The sequence below is a fragment of the Gobio gobio genome (genome assembly GCF_949357685.1).
Source record: "Gobio gobio genome assembly, chromosome: 16".
Classification (NCBI taxonomy): Eukaryota; Metazoa; Chordata; class Actinopteri; order Cypriniformes; family Gobionidae; genus Gobio; species Gobio gobio.
Genome location: NC_137109.1, coordinates 1278954 through 1305688, shown reverse-complemented (window position 1 = coordinate 1305688; position 26735 = coordinate 1278954). Strand labels below are relative to the sequence as shown.

General features: G+C 40.0%; 2 protein-coding genes across 3 annotated transcripts in view; both read left to right on the top strand.

The window, feature by feature from the left end:
• LOC307139810 (uncharacterized protein) overlaps positions 1–6602 on the top strand; it is a 72651-nt gene extending 66049 nt beyond the window's left edge. The window contains exons 18-20 of the mRNA XM_079838914.1: positions 4621–4794; positions 4974–5135; positions 6022–6602. Of these exons, the coding sequence (XP_079695040.1) occupies positions 4621–4794; positions 4974–5135; positions 6022–6031 (346 nt within the window). The 3' untranslated portion in view covers positions 6032–6602. The remainder of the gene's footprint in view (positions 1–4620; positions 4795–4973; positions 5136–6021) is intronic.
• Positions 6603–23531: 16929 nt separating this feature from the next.
• LOC307139805 (uncharacterized protein) overlaps positions 23532–26735 on the top strand; it is a 50814-nt gene continuing 47610 nt past the window's right edge. For both annotated transcript variants that reach the window (XM_079838904.1, XM_079838905.1), the window contains exons 1-3: positions 23532–23823; positions 24634–24715; positions 25945–26084. In XM_079838904.1, the coding sequence (XP_079695030.1) occupies positions 26026–26084 (59 nt within the window). In that variant the 5' untranslated portion in view covers positions 23532–23823; positions 24634–24715; positions 25945–26025. The remainder of the gene's footprint in view (positions 23824–24633; positions 24716–25944; positions 26085–26735) is intronic.

The window sequence follows — 26735 nt, the reverse complement described above, 5'->3', positions numbered from 1 at the left end:
GCCTGCTGAATTCTTCCTGGTCTCCCGTAGGCAAGCTACTCCCCATCATGGGAACTCTACAGGTAATCTGGTTGTTACTTTTTACTTTAGATCTGAATTTTTCAACCTGTGCGTATCACAAGGACTTTCCGACGTCTTTGCGATACACTACATACATTTCGTCAAAGAACACACTACACACACACACTCCAAAACAGGAGTATTGCGCCGAACTTTTCATCCATGAACCTGATATTCATCTTTCCCTTGTTTGTTTGAGTCTGATTAGAGACAATTTTATAATGTTTGGACAAAGATCATGTCTCATTCAGCATTGTGCAATCAAACGAGATGATATTTTAAAGCATGTCTGGAAACGTCGTTTTATTATACTGATGTTACTGCTGGCTGGAAATGTCAAGCCAAACCTAGGACCCGAGCCTGAATGTTTATACACACCAGGAGATTTCGCTAATAGATCTGGCTTGAAAATTTTACATTTAAATATCCGTAGTCTTGTGCCAAAGATAGATTTTGTTAGGATATGGGCAAATTCGACAAATGCAGACATTTTTGTCTTATCGGAAACGTGGCTAAAAAAATCTGTTAGTGATAATGATATTGCGATTAGAGGATACAATGTATTTCGTGCGGATAGGAAGAGTAAGGGAGGAGGCGTGGTTATTTACGTGAAGTCTAAGTATCATACCACTCTATTGAAGGCTATGAGTATCACAAAATGTTTTGAATTGCTGGCTATTGATCTGAAATTAGGAACTACCAGTTTGACTGTTGCTTGTTGTTATAGGCCCCCGTCAGCTCTTAAAGAAACATTATCAACACTCTCAGCCGTGCTTACAGATATTGTAAATCACAAAGAAATAATTCTGCTTGGTGATTTAAATTGGGACTGGATGAAAGATGATTCAAAGGACTTAAAGGCTTACTGTGATTCTGTTAATTTAACACAAGTAGTAAATACTCCAACTCGCCCAAACACAAAAAATCTAAATAAATCCACGTTAATTGATATTATTTTAGTAAACCGACCTTATAAATGTACACAGATTGGTATTTTCCCAAATTACATAAGTGATCACTGTGCTATTGGGATTATTAGGAATTGTAAACCTGTGAAAACACCTTCAAGAATAGTGGAGAAACGACACTTTAAGACCTTTGACCAACAAGCTTTCATTCATGATATTTATCATTGTGATTGGAATAGAATATCATTCATTCCTGATGTTGATTTGGCATGGACTTATTTTAAGGGTCTATTTATGGGAGTTTTAAATAAACATGCACCGCTAAGGAGGTTCAAGGTTAAAGGGAGGGATAACCCTTGGTTTTCTGATGCATTATCCTCTCTGCTACATGAGAGGGACCTGGCCTGGGCAAGGGCAAGGAAATCTGGCTTAGAAAATGATTGGTCCATCTTCCGATGCCTAAGAAACAAATGTATAGCACAGATACGTAAAGCTAAAGCACAGTTTTATCTAGATGAGACAACCAGAAATATGCATAATCCAGCTAAATTTTGGAAAACTATTAAATCTTTAAAATCTAACTCCTCATCATCAAGTTTACCAAAGCAAATAAGTGTTGATTCTAGACAAATCACAGATAAAAATGAGATAGTGGACTCCTTTAATCAGCACTTTGCCTCTGCTGGGCATCTTTTCAAGTCAATGCCAAATCAACCCTTGGACACACAGGTCCCAAATGTTGGTAATGTTAACACTTTCTCTTTTCAGCCATTTACAAGGAAAATGGTCCTGTCAAAATTGAAATGTGTAAACTGTAGAAAGTCAGCTGGACCGGATGGGCTTGATCCATCGCTCCTGAAGCTTGCAGCTGATATTATTGCCAAACCACTCGCTCAGATTTTTAATTTGTCTTTGGAACAAAATGTTATTCCTGAATCCTGGAAAGCAGCACATGTGATACCTCTTTTTAAAAGTGGGGACCCCACATTATTGGACAATTATCGCCCTATATCTAAATTATCAGTACTGGCTAAGATATTTGAGGAATTAGTCAGTGAACAATTAAAAGAGTTTTTAACCTGCAATTGTATCCTCACCCCCTTTCAGTCAGGCTTCAGGAAGGGGCATTAGATTAGATTAGATTCAACTTTATTGTCATTACACAAGTACAAGTACAAGGCAACGAAATGCAGTTTAGGTCTAACCAGAAGTGCAATAGCAGCAAGTGCAGGATATACAATGGTTGCGTAAGTGCAGGACATAAAAATGTTCTGAATATATATAAATATGTATAAGTAGAGAGATGGTTATTACTATAAGTAGAACTGAATTTACAGATGAATATATACAGTGAATAAATATACAGATGGCTATTACTATAAACAGAATTTACAGGAGAATATGTACTAGAATATAATATACAGATGGCTATTACTATAAACAGAATTTACAGGTGAGTATGTACTATGAATATAATATACAGATGGCTATTACTATAAACAGAATTTACAGGTGACTATGTACTATGAATAAATATACAGACGGTTATTACTTGAACAGAATTTTACAGTTAGAGGTATACAATAATATGTTAGGCTAATATGAGGAATATAGCAGTGGATTAAGTTAGTACAATAAATTATGGACAGAGCTATCCGAAAGAAAGTGTAAAAGTGCAGTGGAAAGTGGTTGCATATTCCAGTTAGAAGTACGGTGCAAAATGCAAATGTAAACATTGTTACTGTAAATACAGTCGGCAGTGCAGATGAGCATAATCCAGTTACGGTATGGTGGTGCAGAATGCATAAGTAAACAGTTGTTACTGTAATAAACAGTCGGTAGTGCAAATAACAAAGTGAAGGCAGATGTGAGGTAGGAGAGTTCGCAGTTTATGAGGGAAGTGGATCAACGGGGTTTGAGTTCAGTAAAGAGACAGCTCTGGGGAAAAAACTGTTCTTTAGTCTGCTGGTCCTGGTCCGGTGGATCCTGAAACGCCTGCCGGAGGGCAGGAGAGAAAACTGCATAGCACCGTCACGGCAGCCACTAAAGTAATTGATGACATTGTGTCTGCCATTGATTGCAAAAACTCATGTGCAGGATTGTTTATTGACCTTTCTAAGGCTTTTGATACAGTGGATCACAGCATTCTTTTAAAATGTCTAGTTAAAATTGGGGTGTCATCAAATGCCGTAAATTGGTTTAAAAACTATCTTACTGGTAGGTTTCAATGTGTTACATGTGATAGTATTACATCAGGGAAGGCTGCAATTACAATTGGGGTTCCACAAGGCTCCATCTTAGGGCCACTTTTGTTTACCATCTACATTAATTCTATTTCTGAACGTGTAAATGCTAATGTACACCTTTATGCGGATGACACCATCATCTATTGCACTGCACCCTCTCCATGTGAGGCGTTAGTGAAACTGCAGGAGGCTTTCACAGTCTTGCAAGAAAATTTAAGGAGATTAAAGTTAGTGCTTAATGCTAAAAAAACCAAACACATGTTGTTTACACACTCCAAGTCCAAAGTAAAATCTCTAACTCCAATTGTAACCGCACAGGGACAGGAAATAGAGAAGGTGTCATGCTACACATATCTAGGTTTTTTATTGGATGAAAATCTTTCTTTTAATTCTCATGTTATGCATGTGGTAAAGAAACTTAGAGTAAAGCTAGGTTTCTTTTTTAGAAATAAGGCTTGTTTTAATTTGAAAGCTAGAAAAGAACTTGTAGCAGCCACATTTTTATCTGTTCTGGATTATGGCGACATTATCTATATGCATGCCTCAAAGTCTGTATTGCGTTCACTGGATTCTGTCTACCATTCAGCACTACGATTTATAACAAAAGTCGACTATAACACACACCACTGCAATTTGTACAGCTTATCTGGTTGGTTACCACTGTCTATACGCAGACAACGCAATTGGTTGATTTTCATTTATAAAGCAATTACTGGATCATTACCATCATATTTATCAGTATTCTCATTGGCAACAAACAATAGATATAACCTCAGGTCTAACAATAGCATACTTTTAAATGTGCCTACTGTTCACTCCGAATTTGGTAAAACAGCCTATCGTTACAATGCTCCGTCAACCTGGAACGCACTACAGAAAGAACTGAAACTAAACATGTTTATTTCCATTTCTGATTTCAAGTCATATCTGGCAGACACTTTACATCATACATGTGAGTGTGTCTAGACTTTTTGTTGTTTACAGCCTGCATATTCTTACTTGTAAATTGTATTTATGTTTTTTATGTTGTGTCCATCTCTGTTTTTATGTCTTTTTTAGCTATGTGCTGCCTTTTCTTGGCCAGGGCTCACTTGAAAAAGAGACTACTGTCTCAATGTGACTACCCTGGTAAAACAAAGGATAAATAAAAAAAAATAAAAAAAATTTGGGCCTAAGGTTTTGGGCATTTGGCACGTTGTTGGCTGTGGAGGGTTACTAATGTCATTGCTTTATTGCTTTTTTTATTATTTCTTTGATTTAAATAATTTTGGTAATGCATTGTATAGGTCTTAAATTTCAATCTTTATGGTCTTAAAATGTCTTAAAAAGGTCTTAAATTTGACTTTCTGAAACCTGCAAGAGCCCTGTCATCACAGATCTGAGTCATTTTCTCTTTCTGTCTTCAGTCTGAGTGTCTGCAGTATTACAGAGAAACAGAGTCTCATCCTGACTTCAGCTCTGAAATCAAACCCATCACACCTGAGAGAGCTGGACCTGAGCTGGAATAAACTAGGAAACACAGGAGTGAAGCCCTTATGTGCCGTACTGAAGGATTCACACTGTAAACTGGAGAGATTGAGGTCAGTCACATTCACATACAAGAAAGAAAATGCTTAAAATCACTTTAACAGTTTAAACTAAACACTTTATTCTCAATATCTCATGAAGAGCCTGAATTTACATTATATTTGTGTAAAATTCTTCATCTTAATGATTTGTTTGTAAGATAATCTCTCTTCCTCTGTTTGTGTCTTTCTAGTCTACAGAACTGTGGCATTACAGATGTTTCTTCTTTAACTCAGTCTTTGACTAACTCAAAAGCACTGCAGTTTTTAAAAGAGCTTGATCTGACACTCAATAATATCGGAGACTCAAAGCAGCGGCTCAGAGACGAGCTACGAGACTCAAACTGTGTCCTGAGGTGAGGAAACATCACTGTGATATTAAAGAGAGCTTCATTTACCTCTGATATGAGAACAAACCTTTCAAATATTCATGAGAGGAAATTATCATTCAGCTTTATTGCAACAAAGGGTTTGTGTGAGAACAAAATGTAAAGTTGATTAAAATGTTTAACACAAAGGAGGAAAGAGAACAAAAGCACACAGTCACAGCTTTACACAGCAACACCTGCTTTATTAACTGTGTCAGTAATAGAGAATCATTTCAGTCTGAAAATAGACTTGGTCAGATTGTAGGAAAACGCTGCTAAAATCAGTTCAGCTTCAGCTCACAGCCTTCCAGCCTCACATGAGAAACGTCTCTGTCTCGAGTGTGTTTTTACTGTGACAAGCAACACGTCACACTACTTTACACTCACTTTACTGTCAGTGATTTACTAAGAGCCCTACAAACATGTGTAAACTAGAGGGCAAACGGCTTTAACTAGTGGAAGTTTAACTGACAGGTTTGAACTGAAGATAACATTTGTGTTTGCTCGCTGTGGTTTATTCCATACGCCGTACACTCATTAGCATGTGTTTCTCCTTTACAGTGACTCAATAGGAGTCGCAGGTCCTTCTGCAGTCACACACACACACACACACACACACACACACACACACACACACACACACACACACACACTCACACACATATGAACGTCATTCATGTTTTTAATCTAGAGTATTTAATGCACAAATATTGTTTGAGGAATATCTCTGCAGGATAATGTAAAGTCAGTAATTAATCTGATTACAGGAATTTAATGTCACTTCTTTTTACTCAAAAACAGTCATTAAAATATAAGTAATTGCACTTTGTTTCACTGAACACTGATTGTTTTATCTTCTGGTTCCTCCTTACAGACTAGATTAAGATGATGGATCGTTTACATCATGGTTTAAATCTCTGAAATGGCCATGAGAGGATCAGAAAGCATCAGGTGATCACAGAAGAGCCTCACTACTGTGTCTATGAGGAGAAATAAATGTGTGATTAATGTGTAAATGTGTCTCATACAGCTGGAAGAGACTCAGACTAGTTAAATAAAGCAGCGTGTGTGTTAGCATGCGTATCAGAAACATGTGATATTGAGGATTAATGTTGGTTTAGTGCTCAGCCAAATGATGGTTTTGTTTTATGTAAAGGAGGAACAGAGGAAGAGCTCAGATGAGTCTGTCAGCAGAAATCTTCAGGCTCTTCAGTATCAGGCCTACAAATATAATAATCTTTGATTGAACTCATTCAAGATTCAAGATTCAAGAGTTTTATTTGTCACATACACAGTTATATACACAATATACAACTGGCAGTGAAATGTAAACAGGTCCGCTCCATGGACAGTGCAAATAACAGTTACAAGAAACACAAGGGGAAATTTAAATAGAAATAGAATAAAATTAGAATAAAAAGTATTAACATAAGTAGAATTATAAATAAATCAAGTAAAAGATAAAAATAGGAAATAAGATAAAAATAAAAATATAAAAATAAAAATATAAAAATATAAAATAAGTGGATATGATAAGTGAGATAAACTGTAGACTTAAAAATAATATAAGTGGTTAAGTGGTTAAGTAAGTGGTTAACATAAAATATATATATTTAAATATATAAAGAAGTATAATGGATGTGTAAACAGGAGTATGATGTGCAAACAGGTTTATTACAGGTTGTTACGCAGTAACAATAGGAACGTAAAGTGCAGTGCAATGGCAGTATGTGGATGTTAATGTTAAAAAACTGGATGTTTATGCGTGTGCGGGGTGAAGTGAAGTCACGTGACTGAGTTCAGGAGTCTGATGGCCTGGGGGAAGAAACTCCTCCTGAGTCTTTCAGTCTTTGCCATCAGGCTACGGAAGCGCTTACCAGATGGCAGCAGGGTGAAGTGAGAGTTTGCAGGGTGATTAATGTCTCTGATGATTTTAGTAGCTCTACCTCTGCAGCGTTTGGTGTAGGTGTCCTGCAGAGACGGGAGAGCTGAGCCTGAGATGCGCTCGGATAAGCGCACCACTCTTTGCAGGGCTTTGCAATCGTGACTGGTGCTGTTCCCGTACCACGCTGTGATGCACTGAGTCAGGACACTTTCTATCGCCCCTCGATAGAAAGTTTTCAGGATGGCTGGTGAAACCCTGAATTTCCTCAGCTGGCGCAGGTGGTACAGTCTTTGCCTGGCTTTTTTCACCTGTGTCTGGATGTGTGAAGTCCAGGTCAGATCCTCGGAGATGTTCACACCCAGGTATTTGAAGCTGTTCACTCTCTCTACCGGTGTCCCGCTGATCATGAGAGGGGAGTATGACCGATGCTGTCTCTTCCTGAAGTCCACAATCAGTTCTTTGGTCTTGTTAACATTCAGAGAGAGACAGTTGTCCTGGCACCTTGATGTCAGTTGCTCCACTTCGTCCAAGTATGCCGTCTCATTGTTGTTGGAGATGAGACCCAGGACAACAGTATCATCAGCAAACTTGATGATAGAGGTGGAGCTGTGTGTGGACAAACAGTCATGGGTGTAGAGAGAGTAGAGCAGGGGACTCAGCACACAGCCCTGTGGAGCTCCAACACTCAGGGTGATGGAGGTGGAGGTGAACTGGCCTACTCTCACCGCCTGGGGTCTGCCAGTGAGGAAATCTTCAATCCAGAGGCAGAGAGAAGAATTCAGGCCTAGATCCAGGAGTTTGTGTGTTAGCTTAATGGGAACTATGGTGTTAAAGGCTGAGCTATAGTCAATAAATAGCAGCCTGACATAGTTCCCACTTTTGCTGTCGATGTGAGTGAGGCAGGAGTGAAGGACGTGAGAGATGGCATCTTCAGTCGATCTATTGGGACGATAGGCAAACTGAAGAGGGTCCAAAGTGTCAGGAATGGAGGAGCAAATGTTGTTTTTAATGAGTCTCTCAAAGACCTTCATGACTAAAGATGTGAGAGCCACTGGACGATAGTCATTTAGGCAAGAGGGTTTACTGATCTTAGGTACAGGGATGATGGAGGATCGTTTGAAGGAGGTGGGGACAACAGATGTAGCAAGGGACTCGTTAAATATGGATGTAAAGAGCCCTGCGAGCTGATCAGCACAGGACCGCAGAACACGACCTGAAATACCATCCGGCCCAGCAGCTTTCCTGACATCCACACGTTTGAGTGCCCTCCGAACCTCGTCCTCCGAGACAGAGATCACGTGACTGTTGCTGCTCTGAGGGACTCTCTCTGACGCGTCACTCGCCGGAGTCGCGCTGCCGCGATTACCATCAAAGCGAGCGTAGAAAGAGTTTAACTCGTTCACCAGCAACGGATCAGCTCTCACCTCTGCAGAGGATTTAGTTCCAAAAGCACAGATGGTCCTCAGTCCCTGCCACATCCGCCGGGAGTCGTTGAGTTGGAAATGAGATTCCACTCGGTCTTTATATCGGAGTTTTGTGGCTTTAACGGCGCGCCGGAGGGCGTAACATGAAGCTTTGTACTCCCTCATATCCCCCGTTAGGAGACCGGCATTGTAAGCGATAGTGCGCGTGTTTACTGCAGTGCGGATTGAACTGTCCACCCACGGTTTCTGATTAGGGAAGGACGTTATAGTTATTGTTTGTGTGGCTTGCTCTGTCAGTGTGTTGATAAAGCAGAGCGCCACTTCTGTGAACTCGCTGACGTCTTCAGAACTCGCGCGGAGCATGTCCCAGTCGACGTCATCAAGAGCTGCCTGTAGCGTGATCTCTGAATGGGATGACCAGCGTTTGACTTCCCTCCTCACCGGGGGCTCTTGAACGAGCCTTTGTTTATATTCCGGTGTGAGAAAAATGCCGGCATGGTCCGATTTGCCAAAAGCTGGCTGTGAACGAGCTTTGTAGGCGTTCTTAAACGGAGAGTAGCAATGATCCAGTGTGTTTGCTCCTCGTGTGGGACAGGAGACATGCTGGTGAAAGTTTGGCAATACTTTCTTTAGGTTTGCTTTGTTAAAATCACCCGCAACGATGAAAGCAGCGTCGGGGTGTTTGTTTATGAAGCCGCTGGTCACATCATGGAGGGCAGATAAAGCCAGCCCCGTGTCTGCCTGTGGTGGAATATAAACGGCAGTGGCGATGACCGAGGAAAACTCCCTCGGTAGGTAGAAAGGCCGGCACATGAGAGTTAAATGTTCCAAGTGAGGCGAGCAGGATCGCGAAAGAATGGAGATGTTCCTAGGATCGCACCATTTCTTGTTTATCATGAAACACACTCCACCGCCTTTAGATTTCCCGGCCTCGGCTGTTCTGTCCATCCGAAAAACAGAGAAGTTCTCGGACGGCGTCACGGCTGTATCCGGGACCGCTGGCGTGAGCCATGTTTCGGACAGACAATAGATGTTGCAGTCTCTCATGTCCCGTTGAAAACTTATCCTGGCTCTAAGATCGTCCATCTTATTCTCCAAGGATTGGACATTTGCGAGCAAAATGCTCGGGAGAGGACTGAATGCTCTTTTTCTCAGTCTGTTGCGGATCCCAGCGCGTTTCCCGCGGTGTTTTTTGAATCTTCGCCGTCGACTCGAGTGGCCATTGTTCAACTCGGCGTCCCGGCGAATATCAGATGGAAGATTGGAGAAAGTGTCCTGAAACAGGTCAGTGTAGCGGTAACCAATTTCCAGAAGTGTTTTGCTGTCGTAACAGATCAAAGCAGATGATCCGTTGAAAAAAATAGAGAGTAAAAGAGAGTAGAATAATAAATAAAAGCAAAGTCTTAGCGGAGCGACCTGAACGGCAACCGAACACGGCGGCGCCATCTTACCATCCATCCATAATGATTCATCCATAATGATTCATCCATAATGATTCAAATGTTTCTAATCATAAATGTGATTGTCAAGTATAGCACATAAATGTATCATATGATATAAAGTCTACAATGTGATATTTGAATGCGATATTTTTAAATGATCTCATATTTTATGCACAGAATATATTTGTTTTCTGTTGTATTGAATATTAAGTTAGCTCTGTGTCTGTTAATGCTCAGATATACAGTATATTGTCTTTGTTCTGCTATAATTGATGCCCCTATTTTGACTTTATTAAATCCAAACTCCCCCTCCCCTGAAATTATTGGCATAGCCACTGCGTGATATTTGTTGTCTTTAGCAGAGACACTGATTTTATTTATTAATGTGTCTAGGATCATTAAGGTTTTTAACTCCTCGCTCAAGTCATGGCCTTCTCCTTTTTCATGCCTTATGCTTTATTTGAGGCTTGCAGTGATAGAGTGTGATAGTTTGGTTCCTTCTGTTGTGATGGCCAGTCCATAGAGAGTTAGCAGCTGCTCTCCTACACATTTAAATACGGTCCAAGTCTCCCTGTATGAGGAGACTCACCTGTTGCACTGCTAGGTCTGGAAGAGTCCTCTAAACCCTTAATGGAGTGGAGTTATCACCCACCGTCTGCCTCTGATGTCTTTCAGCAATACCCCAGCACCTGACCTCACGTCTGAGTGTGTGTGTGTAAACTCACCGTCTCACGTCCAGATTCTCTCAACTCTCCCAACCAGACAGACTCACCTGTCGCACTGCTGGGTCTGGAGGAGAGATTAGGAGGGAGAATTGCATCTGCGTCTCCAAGAGATGAGCAATCATCTCATCAGCTTCCTCCTCCTCTTTATCCCCCGCCAAAGGGTCTGATTCAAAGAGAAGGGGAAGTTGGGGAGAGATTTGGTCCATTAAGTCCCCAGCTTTACTGGGTTTGCTGAGCAGGCCCGTCTTTCTCCATGAATGGTGCAGAAAAGCTTGGATCTTCCCCATGACTCACATTCTACGCTCTAATACCCTTAACGGGGAAAGAGAGCAGTGTGGGCAGCACTCGGGTTCAGTGAGAACGGCCTGCGCATGTCTAACCCCCGACACACAATGCATAGAAGATGAGAGTCTTTGAGGAAATCATAGAACTCAACGCGTTAGTTCCCACTAAAGACAGCAGAAGAAAAAATATTCACTTTGACAGTAAATATTCCCTTGAGAGAATAAGGAATGAAGTGGAGGCCGCTTACAGCAATATTTATGAGGGCATTGTTCATTTCAATGTTGATTCAATGACATTTTCATTTACAATATGATAAGTTTTGATTTGATATAAATCAATAATAGCAGACAGGTGATCAGTATATCCTCATGTTGTGCTGAGGTCAGACAGACTCTATTAGTCACTATGTCTGATTTTGAGGTAATTGATGGTAAAATTTTGGAAGAAACTGTACAGCACCAAAACATCAACTTGCTCCCTCGACACACTTCCCACTTCTTTTTTAAAAAGTGTGTTTAACTGTTTAGAAGCAGATCTGCTAGAAGTGGAACATTCATCACTTCTTTCTGGGACCTGTACATGCTCCCACTGAGCCAAATCATGAGAGAGAACCAAATTGCCAAATCACAGCTATGCTGACGACACCCAGATCTACTTAGCACTAATGACTACAGCCCCATCGACTCCCTGTGCAAATGCATTGATGAAGTTAACAACTGGATGTGCCAAAACTTTCTTCAGTTTAACAAAGACAAAACTGAACTCACTGCATTTGGAAACAAAGATGAAATTCTCAAGGTGAACGCATACCTTGACACTAGAGGTCTAAAAACTAAAAATCAAGTCAGGAATCTTGGTGTGATTTTAGAGTCGGACCTTAGTTTCAATAGTCAAGTAAAAGCAATAACTAAATCATCATCTCAAGCATATTGCAAGAATAAGATGCTTTGTCTCCAGACAAGACTTAGAGAAACTCGTTCATGCTTTCATCACCAGTAGTGTGGACTATTGTAATTAACTCCTGACTGGCCTTCCCAGAAAGACCATTAGACAGAACGCTGAGCAGAACCAGAGAATATGACCATATCACACCCGTACTCAGGTCTTTACACAGGCTTCCACTTACATTCAGAATTGATTTTAACCCTTTAAGACCTAAGGGTATTTTTAAAATTAATTTTCCGCCTGGTTTTATTTACTAAAAAAGCTTGTAAAACATCAACCCTGTTGTGCACAGACAATTGACACACCTATTTTTTTTCAAGACAAGTTGCACTGTCAGTATATTTGTGTTGCATTGATGTCACCTGAGACCATAAAGACAAATTAAAACATAAAACGGAAATTGAATCACTCAAATATTTATTGAAAACACACAAAAATAAATAAAAGCTAAGCATATTTCCTCTGGAAAACAGTTTGTTCAAGTCTTTGGAGTTCTGGAACTCAGGAATAAACATGAGAACTTATACAGAACCAAAACTATTTACATTTTTCCCAAAAAAGTCCAGGCGTTTTTGGCCTCTTTGGATTTTGGATATTTACTGGTGCCAAGCCTCAAAACAGTTCCTATCAGGAACTTCTCCTCAAACTTTTTCCTCAAACTTTCTCCACAAAACTACTCAAAACTGCAGCGCGTCTCTCTCTCTCTCCTCAACACTATTGCCGTGCGTCTCTCTCTCTCCACAATAACAGAGCTGTGGTTCATGCGTAATGACGCACACCAACGTGGATGACGGATCAGCCTGTCATTGGTCAAACCCTCATCCAAAATGGCAGCTAGCGGCAAAAATGGCGGAAAATGTATAAATTATGGACATCAAGTGGATAAATCTTGGATGTAAGCATTTTGATTTATTGCTGAACAACTCCAAAAATATGCACATGTTCCAGGCTGGATAGAAAACCTTCTGTAAAGGCTACAAAGACACCCCCGTGATGGCTAGCTCGTTAGCTTTCTGCTGGAAAAAACGGTAAGAAAATCGATAAAAGTTTCATGAAATAATATAAATATTTATCGGAGGAGCCGTGTTACGTCGTGGGCGATGCCGTCGGGCTCTGAGGGTTAAAGTACTGTTACTTGTCTATAAATCACTCAATGGCCTAGGACCTCAGTACACTGCAGATATTCTCACTGAATACAAACCCAACAGATCACTCAGATCATCAGGATCAAGTCCGTTAGAAATACCAAGAGTTTATAAATACAAGCAAGGAGTCTGCTTTTAGCTCTTATGCCAGCCGTAGCTGAACCAGCTTCCTGAACAGATCAGATGTGCTCCAACAGTAGCCACATTCTGATCCAGACTCAAAACACATCTGTTTAGCTGAGCATTTACTGAATGAGCTCTGTGCCACTGTACGTCCCACTGATGGCACTTTATCTTAATGGATCATCTCTTTATTCTTTGAATTCTTTTTGTTACTGCTTTTACTGTGTCACTTTACGTCCGCATCTTTTTACTCTTTTAATTACTTTATACCTATATCATGCTTTTATTTCTTTTAATTTTTATTATAACTGTTTTAATGATCCTTTTTATGTTTATTTTATTATTTTGTTATGAACACAACATGTGACACTGGAACTCTTGACCTTTGCAACCCTCTAAGCCATATATATGATCTATATTACATGATCATTTTATGCACATAATATATTTGTGTTCTGTTTTATTGTATATTCGCATGTAAATATATCATTAATCATGATATTAAATAATATAGGGCTTATCACACTTCCCTGGGGAGTTCAGTTCTACACACTTACAGTTTGGGACAATTCATTGCCCACCCGAACTTGAATTGTTCTATCTGATAAAAAACTTCAAACCCAATTATACATTCTTCCATCTATTCCAATCTTCTTCAATTTTAGTTATAAACCTTCTTTCCACAACATATCGTACGGCTTTTCCATATCAAAATAAACTGCCATTAATCCCTCTTTCATTGATAAAGCTTTCTTGACATCTGTTTCCATCTTTATTAATGCATCCAATATTGATCCACCTTTTCTAAAACCAAACTGATAAGGTGCTATCATTCCCTTACTCTCTAAAACATAATTCACCCTATTTACAATCATGTTTTCCATCAGCTTACATAAATTGGATGTAAGTGCTATTGGCCTGTAATTCCCAGCTGTTGATGAATATTTTCCTGGCTTAGCTATCGGAATTATTATGGCATGTTTCCATGATCTTGGTAGCCTCCCATCTCTCCATATCTTATTAAATAAGTCCAGTACTGCTTTAAGAATTATATCATCTGCATATATAAGCATAATATAACTTAATATAAATGCAGTTTGTAAAACTCGACATACTACTCTTTTAAGTACCTCAAATCTAATGCTCCTCTCCCATCAGGTTGTTTATTATATATATTTAGATTTTGCGTTAATATTTCCTGTCTTTTCCTTCTATAATTCTCCTCTAGATTTTCTTTACTGTGAGCTTTTTGAACAGATTGAACTCATATTTCTGCCTTGTCCTGTTCTGTGATATCTGTTGTTCCTTCTCTAGTTATTACGGTATATTTCTGGTTCTACAGATCTCTATCATTGTGTTTAATTCTAACAGTCATAATTGTTCACATGGATTGTAATAGTTTATTATTGTTACTTTCCCTACACACTAAAAACTCCTGGGTCAAAAATAACCCCATAATGGGTTATTTTTTACCCAAATCCTGGGTTAAAAATGGACCAACTAATTTCTGGGTTATTTCAACCCAGAAAAATGGGTTATTCGTTTTGACCCAACTTCTGGGTTAAATACCTGACCCAAATGTTGGGCTAAAAATAACCCAACCTTGTAGTTAATATAACCCAACTTCTGGGTCAAAAGAACAACCCCAATATCTGGGTTGAAACAACCCAGAAATTAGTAGGTCCCTTTTTAACCAAAGGTCAAAGGTCAAAAATAACCTAAGTTGGGTTTTAAATTAAACTCTATATAAAAAAACACACCCTTGGACCTTTTTATTTTCCTATTTATTTTAGGGCACACTGTAATAACATGAGAAAGAAAAAATAGAAAAATAAACAACTCTCAAACATTTGACAACATTCAATAACTGGATTGAACTTGAGGCTTAAAGTCTTCAAACATTGGTTGTGTCATTTACTGCAACTTAACACAATTAAACAGTTCTGCAATTAAGCAAGGCAGTCTTAAGAAATTTGACAGGTTTTGATTCAGATCCCTCAATCTGATACACAACTTGCTGCAGAAACTCCCATGCGGAAGCAAACTGCTTGGGGTAGTTGATATCAAGAACATAAAATGCCTTGAAGCACATGTCAACTGCCCAACTGCTGTTTCTCTGAGGGAGAGCCTGACCAGCTAATATCACTAATGCCTGAGAAGCACATGGGGATCTCCCAGCGCCAGGACAGAGGGGAATGGCTTCGATTGCTGGAGGTATTCCACCATATTTGTTCCAACCTAAAACAGACAGAGACAGAAAGATAGACACAAGAAAGTGAATGTTGTGTAGAAGGTGAATTGTAAGCAAGATAATAAACTACCAGTTTGTGTTATAATGCTGATACTAACTGTACGAGGAAGCCAAATGAGCTGTGGTTCGTAATTGGTGTGTTCATTTTGAGTGGGTCATGAATGTGTACAAGAAAATGTGGGTTGAGAACCACTGAGTAATAAAACTTAACATCTTTAACTTCACTTTCTAGTCAGATTGCTACCTTAGATGGCATCGCCCAAAACTGAAATACAACTGCGAGGAACCTTGGAGTTGTTTTAAAAAAAATCAGGATTCACCCTTTAGCTTTCACATGAAACATGTCACTTTGGTTGCCTTCTTTCATCTGTACAGTATAGTTAGAATCAAGAATATTCTCTCTCAGAGTGGTGCTGAGAAACTGGTCCATTGTACTTACAGGCATTTGGTGTATGAACGCTGTCCGGGACTCTTCAGTGGAGTGCTGGATACTCTTCTTCCCAACCCTGTAGACAGCCTGTGGCACCATGGTGGATAGCAGTGTTAGAGCTAGTTCCCCTTTGGCATCTGTAGGTTAACAATATTCTAGGTATCAGTATGTGTGTGGAAAATAAAATGACTGTATAGAAATATGTAAATGAACAGATATTTGTGTCTCAACATACAGACAAATGTGACCAAAAGGAAAGGAATCACAGGACCCTTGCCATAGAACACACATAAGGTCAGTTTTGACTTACCCAGTGTCATGTCCTCAACAGTAAGTGAAGGGAGTTTATTGTCCTGCTTGGCCAAGTAGAGGAACCTTTTCAGCTTATTCAGGGATCCAGGTCTCAAATAATTTAGGTGCAGCCTCACCATGCAGCACCTGGAAGTCCTGCACAATCTAAAAAAAACACAGGAAACAAAAAAAAAAAAATGATGTCCGCTCCTTTGATACAAAATGTAAATAAGATATTGCTACTATATGTTCCAGTGGAGCCATCCCATCCCATGCCCTGACTGGTGAGATGAGGGGACTCTGAGAGGAGTTCCAGGAGGTCCTTGGAGCTATTAGCCCAGATCCAGTTGGCTCTGCATAACACTGTGTCCTTCATGTAGGACTGCACTTGGGTGAAAGGCTCTGAATTGTGTTTCAGCCATTCCTTCTGTTGGAGGGTCCTTTCTTCCAGAACGGTTGATTCTTCAGACAAACACAAGAGATTACAAATAAGTTTATGAGTTTTCTTCCTGTAGCGCATGTTTAGACAAGGACAGGGAAGCCAGTGACATTTTTCAATTAATTTCAGTGTGGGTCGTGCGTTTCACTGTTTCACTGTTAAACTGATACATGGTATTGGCACAAGTTCAATATGACAACTTTGAAAACCTTTTCAATATGCATAAGGGGGAAGTGTCAAAAATGCAAAGTGCCTGCTGTTGTTCAAATATACAGCTATTTTCACTTTTTCTTTATCTGACAATATCAAGAAACAAACAAGAGAGACGAACATACAAATCTGATCCTTTCACTCCTACATTGCATACATTTTCTGTCATTGATAATGTAAATAAAAAACTTTTGGGAGTCTGTGTCACCTGGTATTTATGCCCTTCGTGACTGGGTGACTTCAGGCATTTGTTGGGTGGACCCACGGTTTGATCTCTTTCTAACGTCCCCTAGTCTTTCTTCGAGGAAGCCCGTGGCTCCATCCTTCATTACTTTCCTGGCTTTTGTGTACCATATTTCCTGGAAAAAAATAACTTTCCTTATCCAAGAGGGATATTTTAAATCTTTTACAAAGTTTTGCAGTACAGATAACACACATCAGGTACAGATAAGGAACAATTTAGAGAGACAATGGTTAAAAGCAAAATTAATGAAAATGATACATGTACACATACAATGTATTATGTCTTGTATGACCCCATCATCTCATTAGACACCATTGCTTATTAAGTGCATTCACATCTTTGTAAAAAAATAAAAATAAAGTTTTAAAGTTTAAAATCAGCATCAATTTCCATATGAACCAAGATAATTAAACTCACATATCCACTGTCTGATCCATCATTCATGGCCGGGAATGTCTGCACCGATGATAGCGCCAGGGCCTCTTTTATATTTGTGGATGGCCTGTAAATGTAAAAAGAAAAAAAACACTTTCAGTAAATAAACAAACAAGTGACACACGAATGTACAGCCTATACATTTAAATATTTCCAGAAGTAAGATCATCTGAAAATATCAGTGACATTGAATTTCAAATACTGAACCTAATACTTTTGCAAGCATTGACAGAGAACCTGAAGACAAAACACTTATGTTTAAGTCTGTTGTCTAGCTTTAAAGGGGACCTATTGTGCTTTTTTCTGTTTTTCAGACTTATAAATATGTTTAAAATGTTGGATACTTATTCTAGAGGACCTGCTAAAACTCAGTTTCAGGTTGTGTGTTTTGTTGTCTGGGTCAGTTTCCGGGTTCAAGAAGTACTGTTGTGTGGATGAAGTCGACATTTTTAATAGTAAACAAGCCAATTTCTGTACTTTTCATTTGCTGGGTGGGACAACTTCCTTGAATGTGAGCAGAAGCGTCTCTCCCACCTCCCCCTGGGCTGCTGCATGCTGGGGTGAAACACTAGATCTGAGTCAAAGTAGGAAAGAGCCAGAATGGAGGAATACATCTCACATCATCAAATCAGTGTAAATAGTGGCTGTCCACATGCTTAACTGCAGTCTAGAGAAGTCTGTAGCGCAGAGAGATGTAAGAAGTGTCATCATGTTCTCTGTATGACTCGACTGCATGTAATGGGTGATGATCAAGTAGCTCTTCCACATCAATAGCTAACAAATCCTTAGTGGGGGTCACACTGTACGCAAAAATATGTTTTTCAAACCCCAGTGTTTCCCACTTCTGCACAACAAGCTTTATTCTCCACCTGCCCATTTGCTCCAGAACCAAAATGGTTTTTATAAGCCCAAACTGAGGGTCTTTGTCATAGGACATAAACACCATTATGCCTGATCTATAAGTGCTACCCTTAACCGTGACCCTGGCCGGTACGTACAGCTCTGGGAAAAGTGGGAGCCCTATCAGACCAGTTTGGATGTCTTTATAGCCTTCGAGGTTGGCTAGAAATGTTGTGTATCCTGGACCAATTTCTGTGTTGTGACTTAACAAAGACCCACACATGAAACTGTAGCTCTGCATAATCTGGTGTCGATATGCCATTGTTTTACAGATGTTTCGGAAGTCGCAGTTACACGTTTGAAGAACCCATGTTTGCCTTCAAAACGCATTGACCACAGGTGTATCAAGGGTCCGAGTTTTTGAAAGACCTTTGGATAATGGAGCATGAAATGATGTTTTGGCCGCAGATGTAAATGAGGATAGAGCTCCAAGAAAAGAGAGTGGTGGTCTTCAATGATGTTGCTCAGGTGTTGCTGCAAGAGTAACAGATGCTGAGAAGATGATCTCCATGGACATGAGTAAAAGTAGGAGAAGCTCCATTCCTTGCTATCAGTGGGGATCAGGTCAGCTATCATTAAAGGCAGTAAACGAAGTAGGCACCCACCCAGAATGCCCTAGCAACCGACTAACAACTACCCAGAATACCCTAGCAACTGCCTAGCAAACACCCTAGCAACCACCCAGAATACCATAGCAACCGCCTAGCAACCACCCAGAGTACCCAAGCAACTGCCTAGCAACCACCCAGAACACCTTAGCAACCGCCTAGCAACGCCCTACAAACCACCCAGAACACCTTAGCAACCACCTAGCAATGCCCTAGCAACTACCCAGAATACCCTAGCAATGCCCTAGCAACCACCCAGAATACCATAGCAACTGCCTAGCAACGCCCTAGCAACCATCCAGAACACCTTAGCAACCACCTAGCAATGCCCTAGCAACCACTCAGAATACCCTAGCAACCACATAGCAATTCCCTAGCAACCACCCAGAATATCTTAGCAACCGCCTAGCAACTCCCTAACAACCACCCAGAATGCCCTAGCAACCACCTAGCAACTACCCAGAATACCCTAGCAACGCCCTAGCAACCACCCAGAATACCATAGCAACCGCCTAGCAACCACCCAGAGTACCCTAGCAACTGCCTAGCAACGCCCTAGAAACCACCCAGAACACCTTAGCAACCACCTAGCAATGCCCTAGCAACCACCCAGAATAACCTAGCAACCGCCTAGCAACTACCCAGAATACCCTAGCAATGCCCTAGCAACCACCCAGAATACCATAGCAACCACCTAGCAACGCCCTAGCAACCACCCAGAACACCTTAGCAACCACCTAGCCATGCTCTAGCAACCACTCAGAATTTCTTAGCAACCACCTAGCAATTCCCTAGCAACCACCCAGAATATCTTAGCAACCTCCTAGCAACCCCCTAGCAACCCCCTAACAACCACCCAGAATGCCCTAGCAACCACTTAGCAACTACCCAGAATACCCTAGCAACTGCCTAGCAACGCCCTAGCAACCACCCGGAATACCCTAGCAACCGCCTAGTAACCACCTAGAATACCCTAGCAACCGCCTAGCAACAACACAGAACACCTTAGCAACTGCCTAGCAACCACCCAGAATACCTTAGCAACCGCCTAGCAACGTCCTAGCAACCACCCAGAACACCTTAGCAACCACCTAGCAATGCCCTAGCAACCACCTAGAATACCTTAGCAACCGCCTAGCAATGCCCTAGCAACCACCTAGCAACCATCCAGAATGCCCTAGCAACCACCTAGCAACAACCCAGAATACCCTAGCAACCGCCTAGCAACCACCCAGAGTACCCTAGCAATCGCCTAGCAACCACCCAGAACACCTTAGCAACTGCCTAGCAATGCCCTAGCAACCACCCAGAATACCTTAGCAACCGCCTAGCAATGCCCTAGAAACCACCCAGAACACCTTAGCAACCACCTAGCAATGCCCTAGCAACCACCCAGAATACCTTAGCAACCGCCTAGCAATGCCCTAGCAACCACCTAGCAACCATCCAGAATGCCCTAGAAACCACCTAGCAACCACCCACAATACCAGAAATGGGTTGAAGAAATAACCCAGGAGTTTTTAGAGTGTAGTGATGTCCACTCCTCCATTTTAAAGCTTTCGTATTGTGTTTCTATATTTACTTCCCTATAAGCCACAGCATTCTTTATAAACGTTGCACACCCCACCAGATGTTTCTGTTCTATCTTCTCTAATGGACACATACCCTGGAATAACCAAACTCAACTGCGGTTTAAGCCATGTCTCTTGATGCATATTACATCTGGAAGATTAGTAATGTCATGTGTCATTCTCTTTAACTCTTGACCATTCGCCGGTGAACCGGTCAGCGACGCGGAGGATCATGTGCTACAGCAGAGACTTTCTCTTGGAGCTGAGCGCCTACGCTGGTAATGGAATCATACCGATGTAAACATACCCACAGAGATACAAAGAACTGTCAATGACAAGGAATACAAGAGGAAACGAGGGAAGAGGGGAGGAGTTCACCAAAGACTCAGGAAGAGGAAAACAAAAGTGCCACTTCCAACTATCATTCTCTCTAACGTCCAATCGCTAAGAAGAAAAGCAGACGAGTTGCGAGCAAACACTCGTTACCCGCATGAATACAGGGAAGCCTGTATCTTAGCCTTCTCTGAAACTTGGCTTAATGATCCTGTGCCAGACTCCGAAGTTTGTCCTGAAGGATTTAGTTTAGTACGTTTGGATCGATGCAGCTTGGCTACAGAAGGAACACGGAGTCATGATAAACGACAGATGGTGCAAAACAACAAAGATTTGCACTAAAGATATTGAACTTTTATCAGTTTCTATGCGCCCCTCGTATTTTCCCCGTAAATTCCCACAAACATTTCTGACTGTTGTCTATATACACCCAAGAGCAGACATAAAAAATGCAGCAGACATTATTTTCAATATCACCCAAGAATTGGATAAAATCTCACCAGATGCGTCTAAGTTGATAATGGAACTTTAATACTTTAATACTTTAATAACTGTACCCTCAAAAAAACTCTAACCTATTCACAGTATGTCACCTGTCCAACACGAAAAAATAAAATCATCGATTTATGCTACGGCTCCATCCCAAAGGCATACTCATCCAGTGCCAGGGCCCAGTGGCTCAGATCACAATACTGTCCTTCTAAGACCCTCTTATAAACAGGTTTTGAAAAGGGTTAAGCCTGTGGAAAAGCAGATTCAGGTGTGGGATGAGGACAGTGTAGAGAAGCTGAAAGGATGCCTGGAGTTTATTTTATTATTACAGTCTATTTTATTTTTTTACAGTCTATGGTCTACACCTGTTGATGAGCTAACGTCACCATACACTTTTGCTGGGTAACTTCAGACCGTTAGCGTTAGCTAGTTAACCTAAACATTTGTTGCCTAGAGCATTCTGTGTCCACTTTAAACAGCAGCGTTTTCTGTCAGCAATGTATGACAAGCAGACTCTGGCTGCTGCTATTGGCTACTCAACTCACTATACTCTGATGCAGAAATAAAATAAATCTTAATAATAAATGTTTTTCTAAACTTGGGCTATTGTTGTTCACTTACAATATTTGTTCATTTAAAATGGAAGTTAATTTGTAAAAATGTATTTACTTGTTCAAATAAAAGGCTTAATGTTGAGCTAGCCTGAGCTAGCCTATATAGTGTTATGGTTATGTGGTGAGCCTGAGTATAGTTTTACACATCAGCCCAGTCTAGTCTGTAAAGTTATTGATACGCAGTCAGGTTTTTTTTTACACATTAATCTGAAAATGAATGTGGCACACCCAGTTTTTAAAATGAACATCCAGAGACTCAATATGATCGTAACTCAGTTGTTTTCATATCAGAGCACAGATGAGGTGGAGCTGCTTCAGAACAGAGAGGGTGAGACAGGGAAAAGCAGTAGCAGCACAACGTTACAGGCAGGTTATGTGCTGTATGAAAGGCCAGGGGATTTTGATTTGTTGGTGATAAAAGGGAAGAAGTGTACATGATAAATAGTGAATACAGTTTGAATATTATCAAATTAAATGTTCTTCTTGTGGGAGCCAAATTGCGTGTTGTTATTTGTTTAGAATATTTTTTTAACATGGTCACATCATCACATGGGTGTGGTTTCATATTATTTACCTGCTCACTTGTGTGGTGGGAGAGAAACAGAATCAGGCCCTGATATTTTTCTGTTGACTGTTATAATATAGTTTCAGTTGTGATGAACTTTTGATTATTTTTTTTATGCCATGCTTTCATATCAGAGAACAGATGAGGTGAGGCAGCTTAAAGACAGGGAGGGTGAGACAGGGAGAAGTAGCTCAGAGTTGCAGGTGTGTGCTGTGTAAAGGGTCAGGTAATTAATTTTAATTATGTCATGTCAGAAACAGGCTAGCACATTTTCATATTTCATAGGTGAGACAGGGAACAGGCGCAAGCGAAGAAGTGCAGGTAGGCAGGCAGGATGCTGAACCCAACCAAGGAAAACATTTGCCAGGAGTTCATCATGGCAATGACTACAGGAAGCATGTGTTTGGTTCTTACATGTGAGGAGACAGGACCGTATACAGTAGAAGGTTGAATAGTTAGTATATGGAGAAATGGAATTGAATTGATAGATGGAGGACAATGAAAAAATATCTTTATATTAAAGTTACATGTTTGTTTTTATGTTTGTGAGATTGTGTTTCAATTTTGCATCTTGACTTGTGTAACAAATAATCTTGTGTACCTGGTTTGGTGGATGTGTCTCTGACAAATGTCAGATGTAACAGTTAGTTTGAAATAAAAGTTTGTTTAACAGTGGAAATTGTGTTTCACATTATTTAAATTATATTCACACACAAAACGTGAAAATTTTTAGTGAAAGTTTTTGACTTAATAAAATTATTTTCTCAAGTCTTGGCTATTCAACAATAAATAAAGTAAGACATCGTTTTCTTATACATAGTAGCCTATTATTCTTTTTGGCAGAATTTATCATTATAAACAACTTAATTATCTCCTGGATTTTGTATCACCATAGTCCCTAACTGTATGTAAATGAAGGAAATGGGATTCAAATCGAAAACGTTTTTCCCCATGTGTCCCCCCCCCCACTTCTCAAACCAAAGTTACACCCTTGTCTGTACTGCTGGCGCATGCGCTGTTGCACGAGGACCGTCCGCGCGGTCTGAAAATTTGGGCTGCGCGCGGACGGGGTGTGCGGCCGGCCGCGAGCCCTCCGAGTGACGAAAATTACGTCATGCGGGCGGTGCACGAACGCGGACGGCCGAAGTATACCCGGGCCTTAACCTTGTTTATATAATGTTTCAGATCTTCCTGCTCTCGCTGTTCAACATTAAAGTCTTCAGATGATGAGGCAGAATCTCTTTTAGCACAGACTGGACTATTTGACTAAAGATTGAATCGTATCTCGTGCCAAACAACAGTCCTAAAGGATCGCACAGGTGAGTCTCGATCTCAAAGCGAAAGTGTTTGCCAGACTTCTGGATTCTGTTCCTGTAGGACAAGCCCGTCTGAACTCCTGAAGAGCTTTAATACTGACACCATTAACCTGATCTGGGGAATATCGACGGGTTTCACACCAGTTAGGCTGATCATCATTAGGTTAAGACATAAGCTATAAACTATACATGTTGTAAAAGTATGACAAAGAAGTAGCCAGGAATTACTAAAACAAACCGTTTTGTTGATATTAATTGTGTAGAAATGAATAATGTTTTTTCTGAAAAGGTTTATTTCCAGTTTTATGATGTTGTTTTGTGATAATGCGGAAATGAAAGTATTCTTTGGACGATCCAGTGTTTGCAGTTAGAGAAGGTTTTGGATCAGGGCCAGTGTTACGAGAGTTTAGTGGCATATGAATATTCATGAGAACTCGTGACCGCGCATCTGATAATAAAGCGCGAGATAAGATGTAAGTAGATAAACTACTAAACATTTCATGAGTTTTAGGATAGAAATGTTAAACGACCGACAAAAATAATCAGAGATGCAAACTAATAAACTTTTTTTATAATTTTGTGATCCATGTAATAATGGTAACTGTCAATGTGAGGTGAAAGAAATATTAATGAAGCCGTTTTCATCATAATAAGTATAGGATTAGTAATGAATGTGTAGATATTGTGAATGAATTGAATAAACTGAGTTTCTAGCTTTCCTGGTAGCCTTCAGTGAATTAGACTTGTCCAAGAAACTGATTCATAAATCATATAAATATCAGTTGAGCCAATGTTTGCTTTCTTCACTGACAGACTCAGCTTTAGGAGGGAAGAGACAGAGCAAGAGAAGAGACTGAGAGAAAGAGAAAGAGTGATGGAGACGAGGAGAGAGCAGGTAATCTCACATGCTTTTAAAGATATTATTATTCTTTTCAAATGCACATCGAAGATCAGAGAAATCTGATTTTCTCGGGGAGCCCTGAACCCCCTAACTCACTCAAATTTGGGCCCTACGGCCCTGATTTCTTTTCATAGTAGTTTATAATGTTTTTAATACTAGCCTTTACTTTTCATGCAGTCGTCATTAAATGACAGGCATTTATTTCAGTTAAAGGCACAATATGTAAGATTTTTGGATTAAAATATCCTAAAACCACTTGAACAATGTTATATATTGTTGACTTGTGTGCTTACTTTATCCCAAATGTTTCCAACAATGTTTAAATCCAGAGAAATCCTCTATTTTGACCAGCGTAACGGCCCGTGTCAATGCGTCGTATCCGCCTTACCCTCGATATCCGGTTTTACTGCGGTAGAAATCATGGAAACACCTTCACTGTCGTCTGTCCAGATTTAAAACATCATCATCATCATCATCATCATCATCATCATCATCTTCATCATCATCATCATCCCTCTGAAAACTGATCAAATAATGTCCACAACCTAAACCAGTGGCCTAATAAACCGCTCTTTGACCGTGTGTCTGTGATCCTGAATGACACTCAATGATGATCATTGATACAAACGGATGATCTATTTTGATACTCAACAAACATTCATTCAATATTATTTATAGGTCATAAAGGTTCATAAACATGCATGTTCTTAATGGGGATTTAATGAAGGCCACTTTTGACTACTTGACATTTAAACAAAATAAATGTTTAACTTTTAAAAATATATCACATGTCCTGGAATAAAGATGTGATTATGGCCTTGACCCTGATACTGAAAGTTGGTATAATGTGTGATGGAGTGGTATTTTGAGCATCAGTGAATGTTTGCAGCTTTTGATCATCAGGTGACAAAATGCTCATATATGCTCCAGAAATTTAATCTGTGCGACCTCAAAATATATTTGGGAGCATTTGTGTAGAAAGTAATGCAAAAAACATGACAAAGCAACATAAACATCCTCATATTTTAACCATTATTATGAACTAGAGTTTGTGATCTAGTGCTGAATAAATAAAATCATATAATAATATTAGACATAGTTGTAGTATATTTTCTTTGTCTTATTGTTTAGCTGAACATTGGTCATTAGTTGTTATTTTTCCTCCTCATTTCTCCCTCTGAACGCTCATGATATTAATCTCACTGACTCATTGTCATGTCCAGGTCATGCTGAGCATCTGATGGTCTTCAGCCACACAAAGATCCCAGCGCTGAGCTGTTTTCAGTGGCAGTTTCTCTGCAGTAATGTCAGAGGAGCGAGGAAAGGACGCTCTCTCTAAGATGAGTCTCTCAGAGGAACAGAGGTAAGACTGCCACTGTTTTCACTCAGTCATTTTAAACACTACTGGAGCTTCAGGTTTGTCCTGTAAAGAGCAAAGCCTGACCAACAACCAGTGTTTCTCTCACCATTGCCGTGTCAAATGCTCTGCAAAACTATTGAGAACTTCTATAAATGTTTTAGATTGTCGCAGGTTAAAATGGCTTGAAACTGGTTTCATATTTAGTTTACAGGAACATTTAGCACAGTTAAATATGTTTAATGCACCATATATGTAAAGTCCTGTACAAACCCAGATTAAAGTGTATTGCATTACGGTTTAAAGGTGCACATTAGTGGATAGTAAATGTGAATAATGTGGAAACTTTAATCAGAACAAGTCAAATATACATGTCAAACAGGGCTTTATAGACAATATCACAGTTAATATCTAACTAATGTACAGAGCTTCTACCATGACTGGAGATGTTTTGAGACTGTGAACAAATCACTTTAACATCACACTTGATGAACACTAGGAATTACTGAAAATTAACATTGAAAACAAAAACCTAGAAAAGATGAACAATAAACACCTGAAATCGTCACTCTTAAATCAGTGGATATTTGTAAAAGTTTATTTTAAAAGTTTAATAAAATGTAAAAAGTTTTCTTCTATTTCTCAGCCTCTCATTTA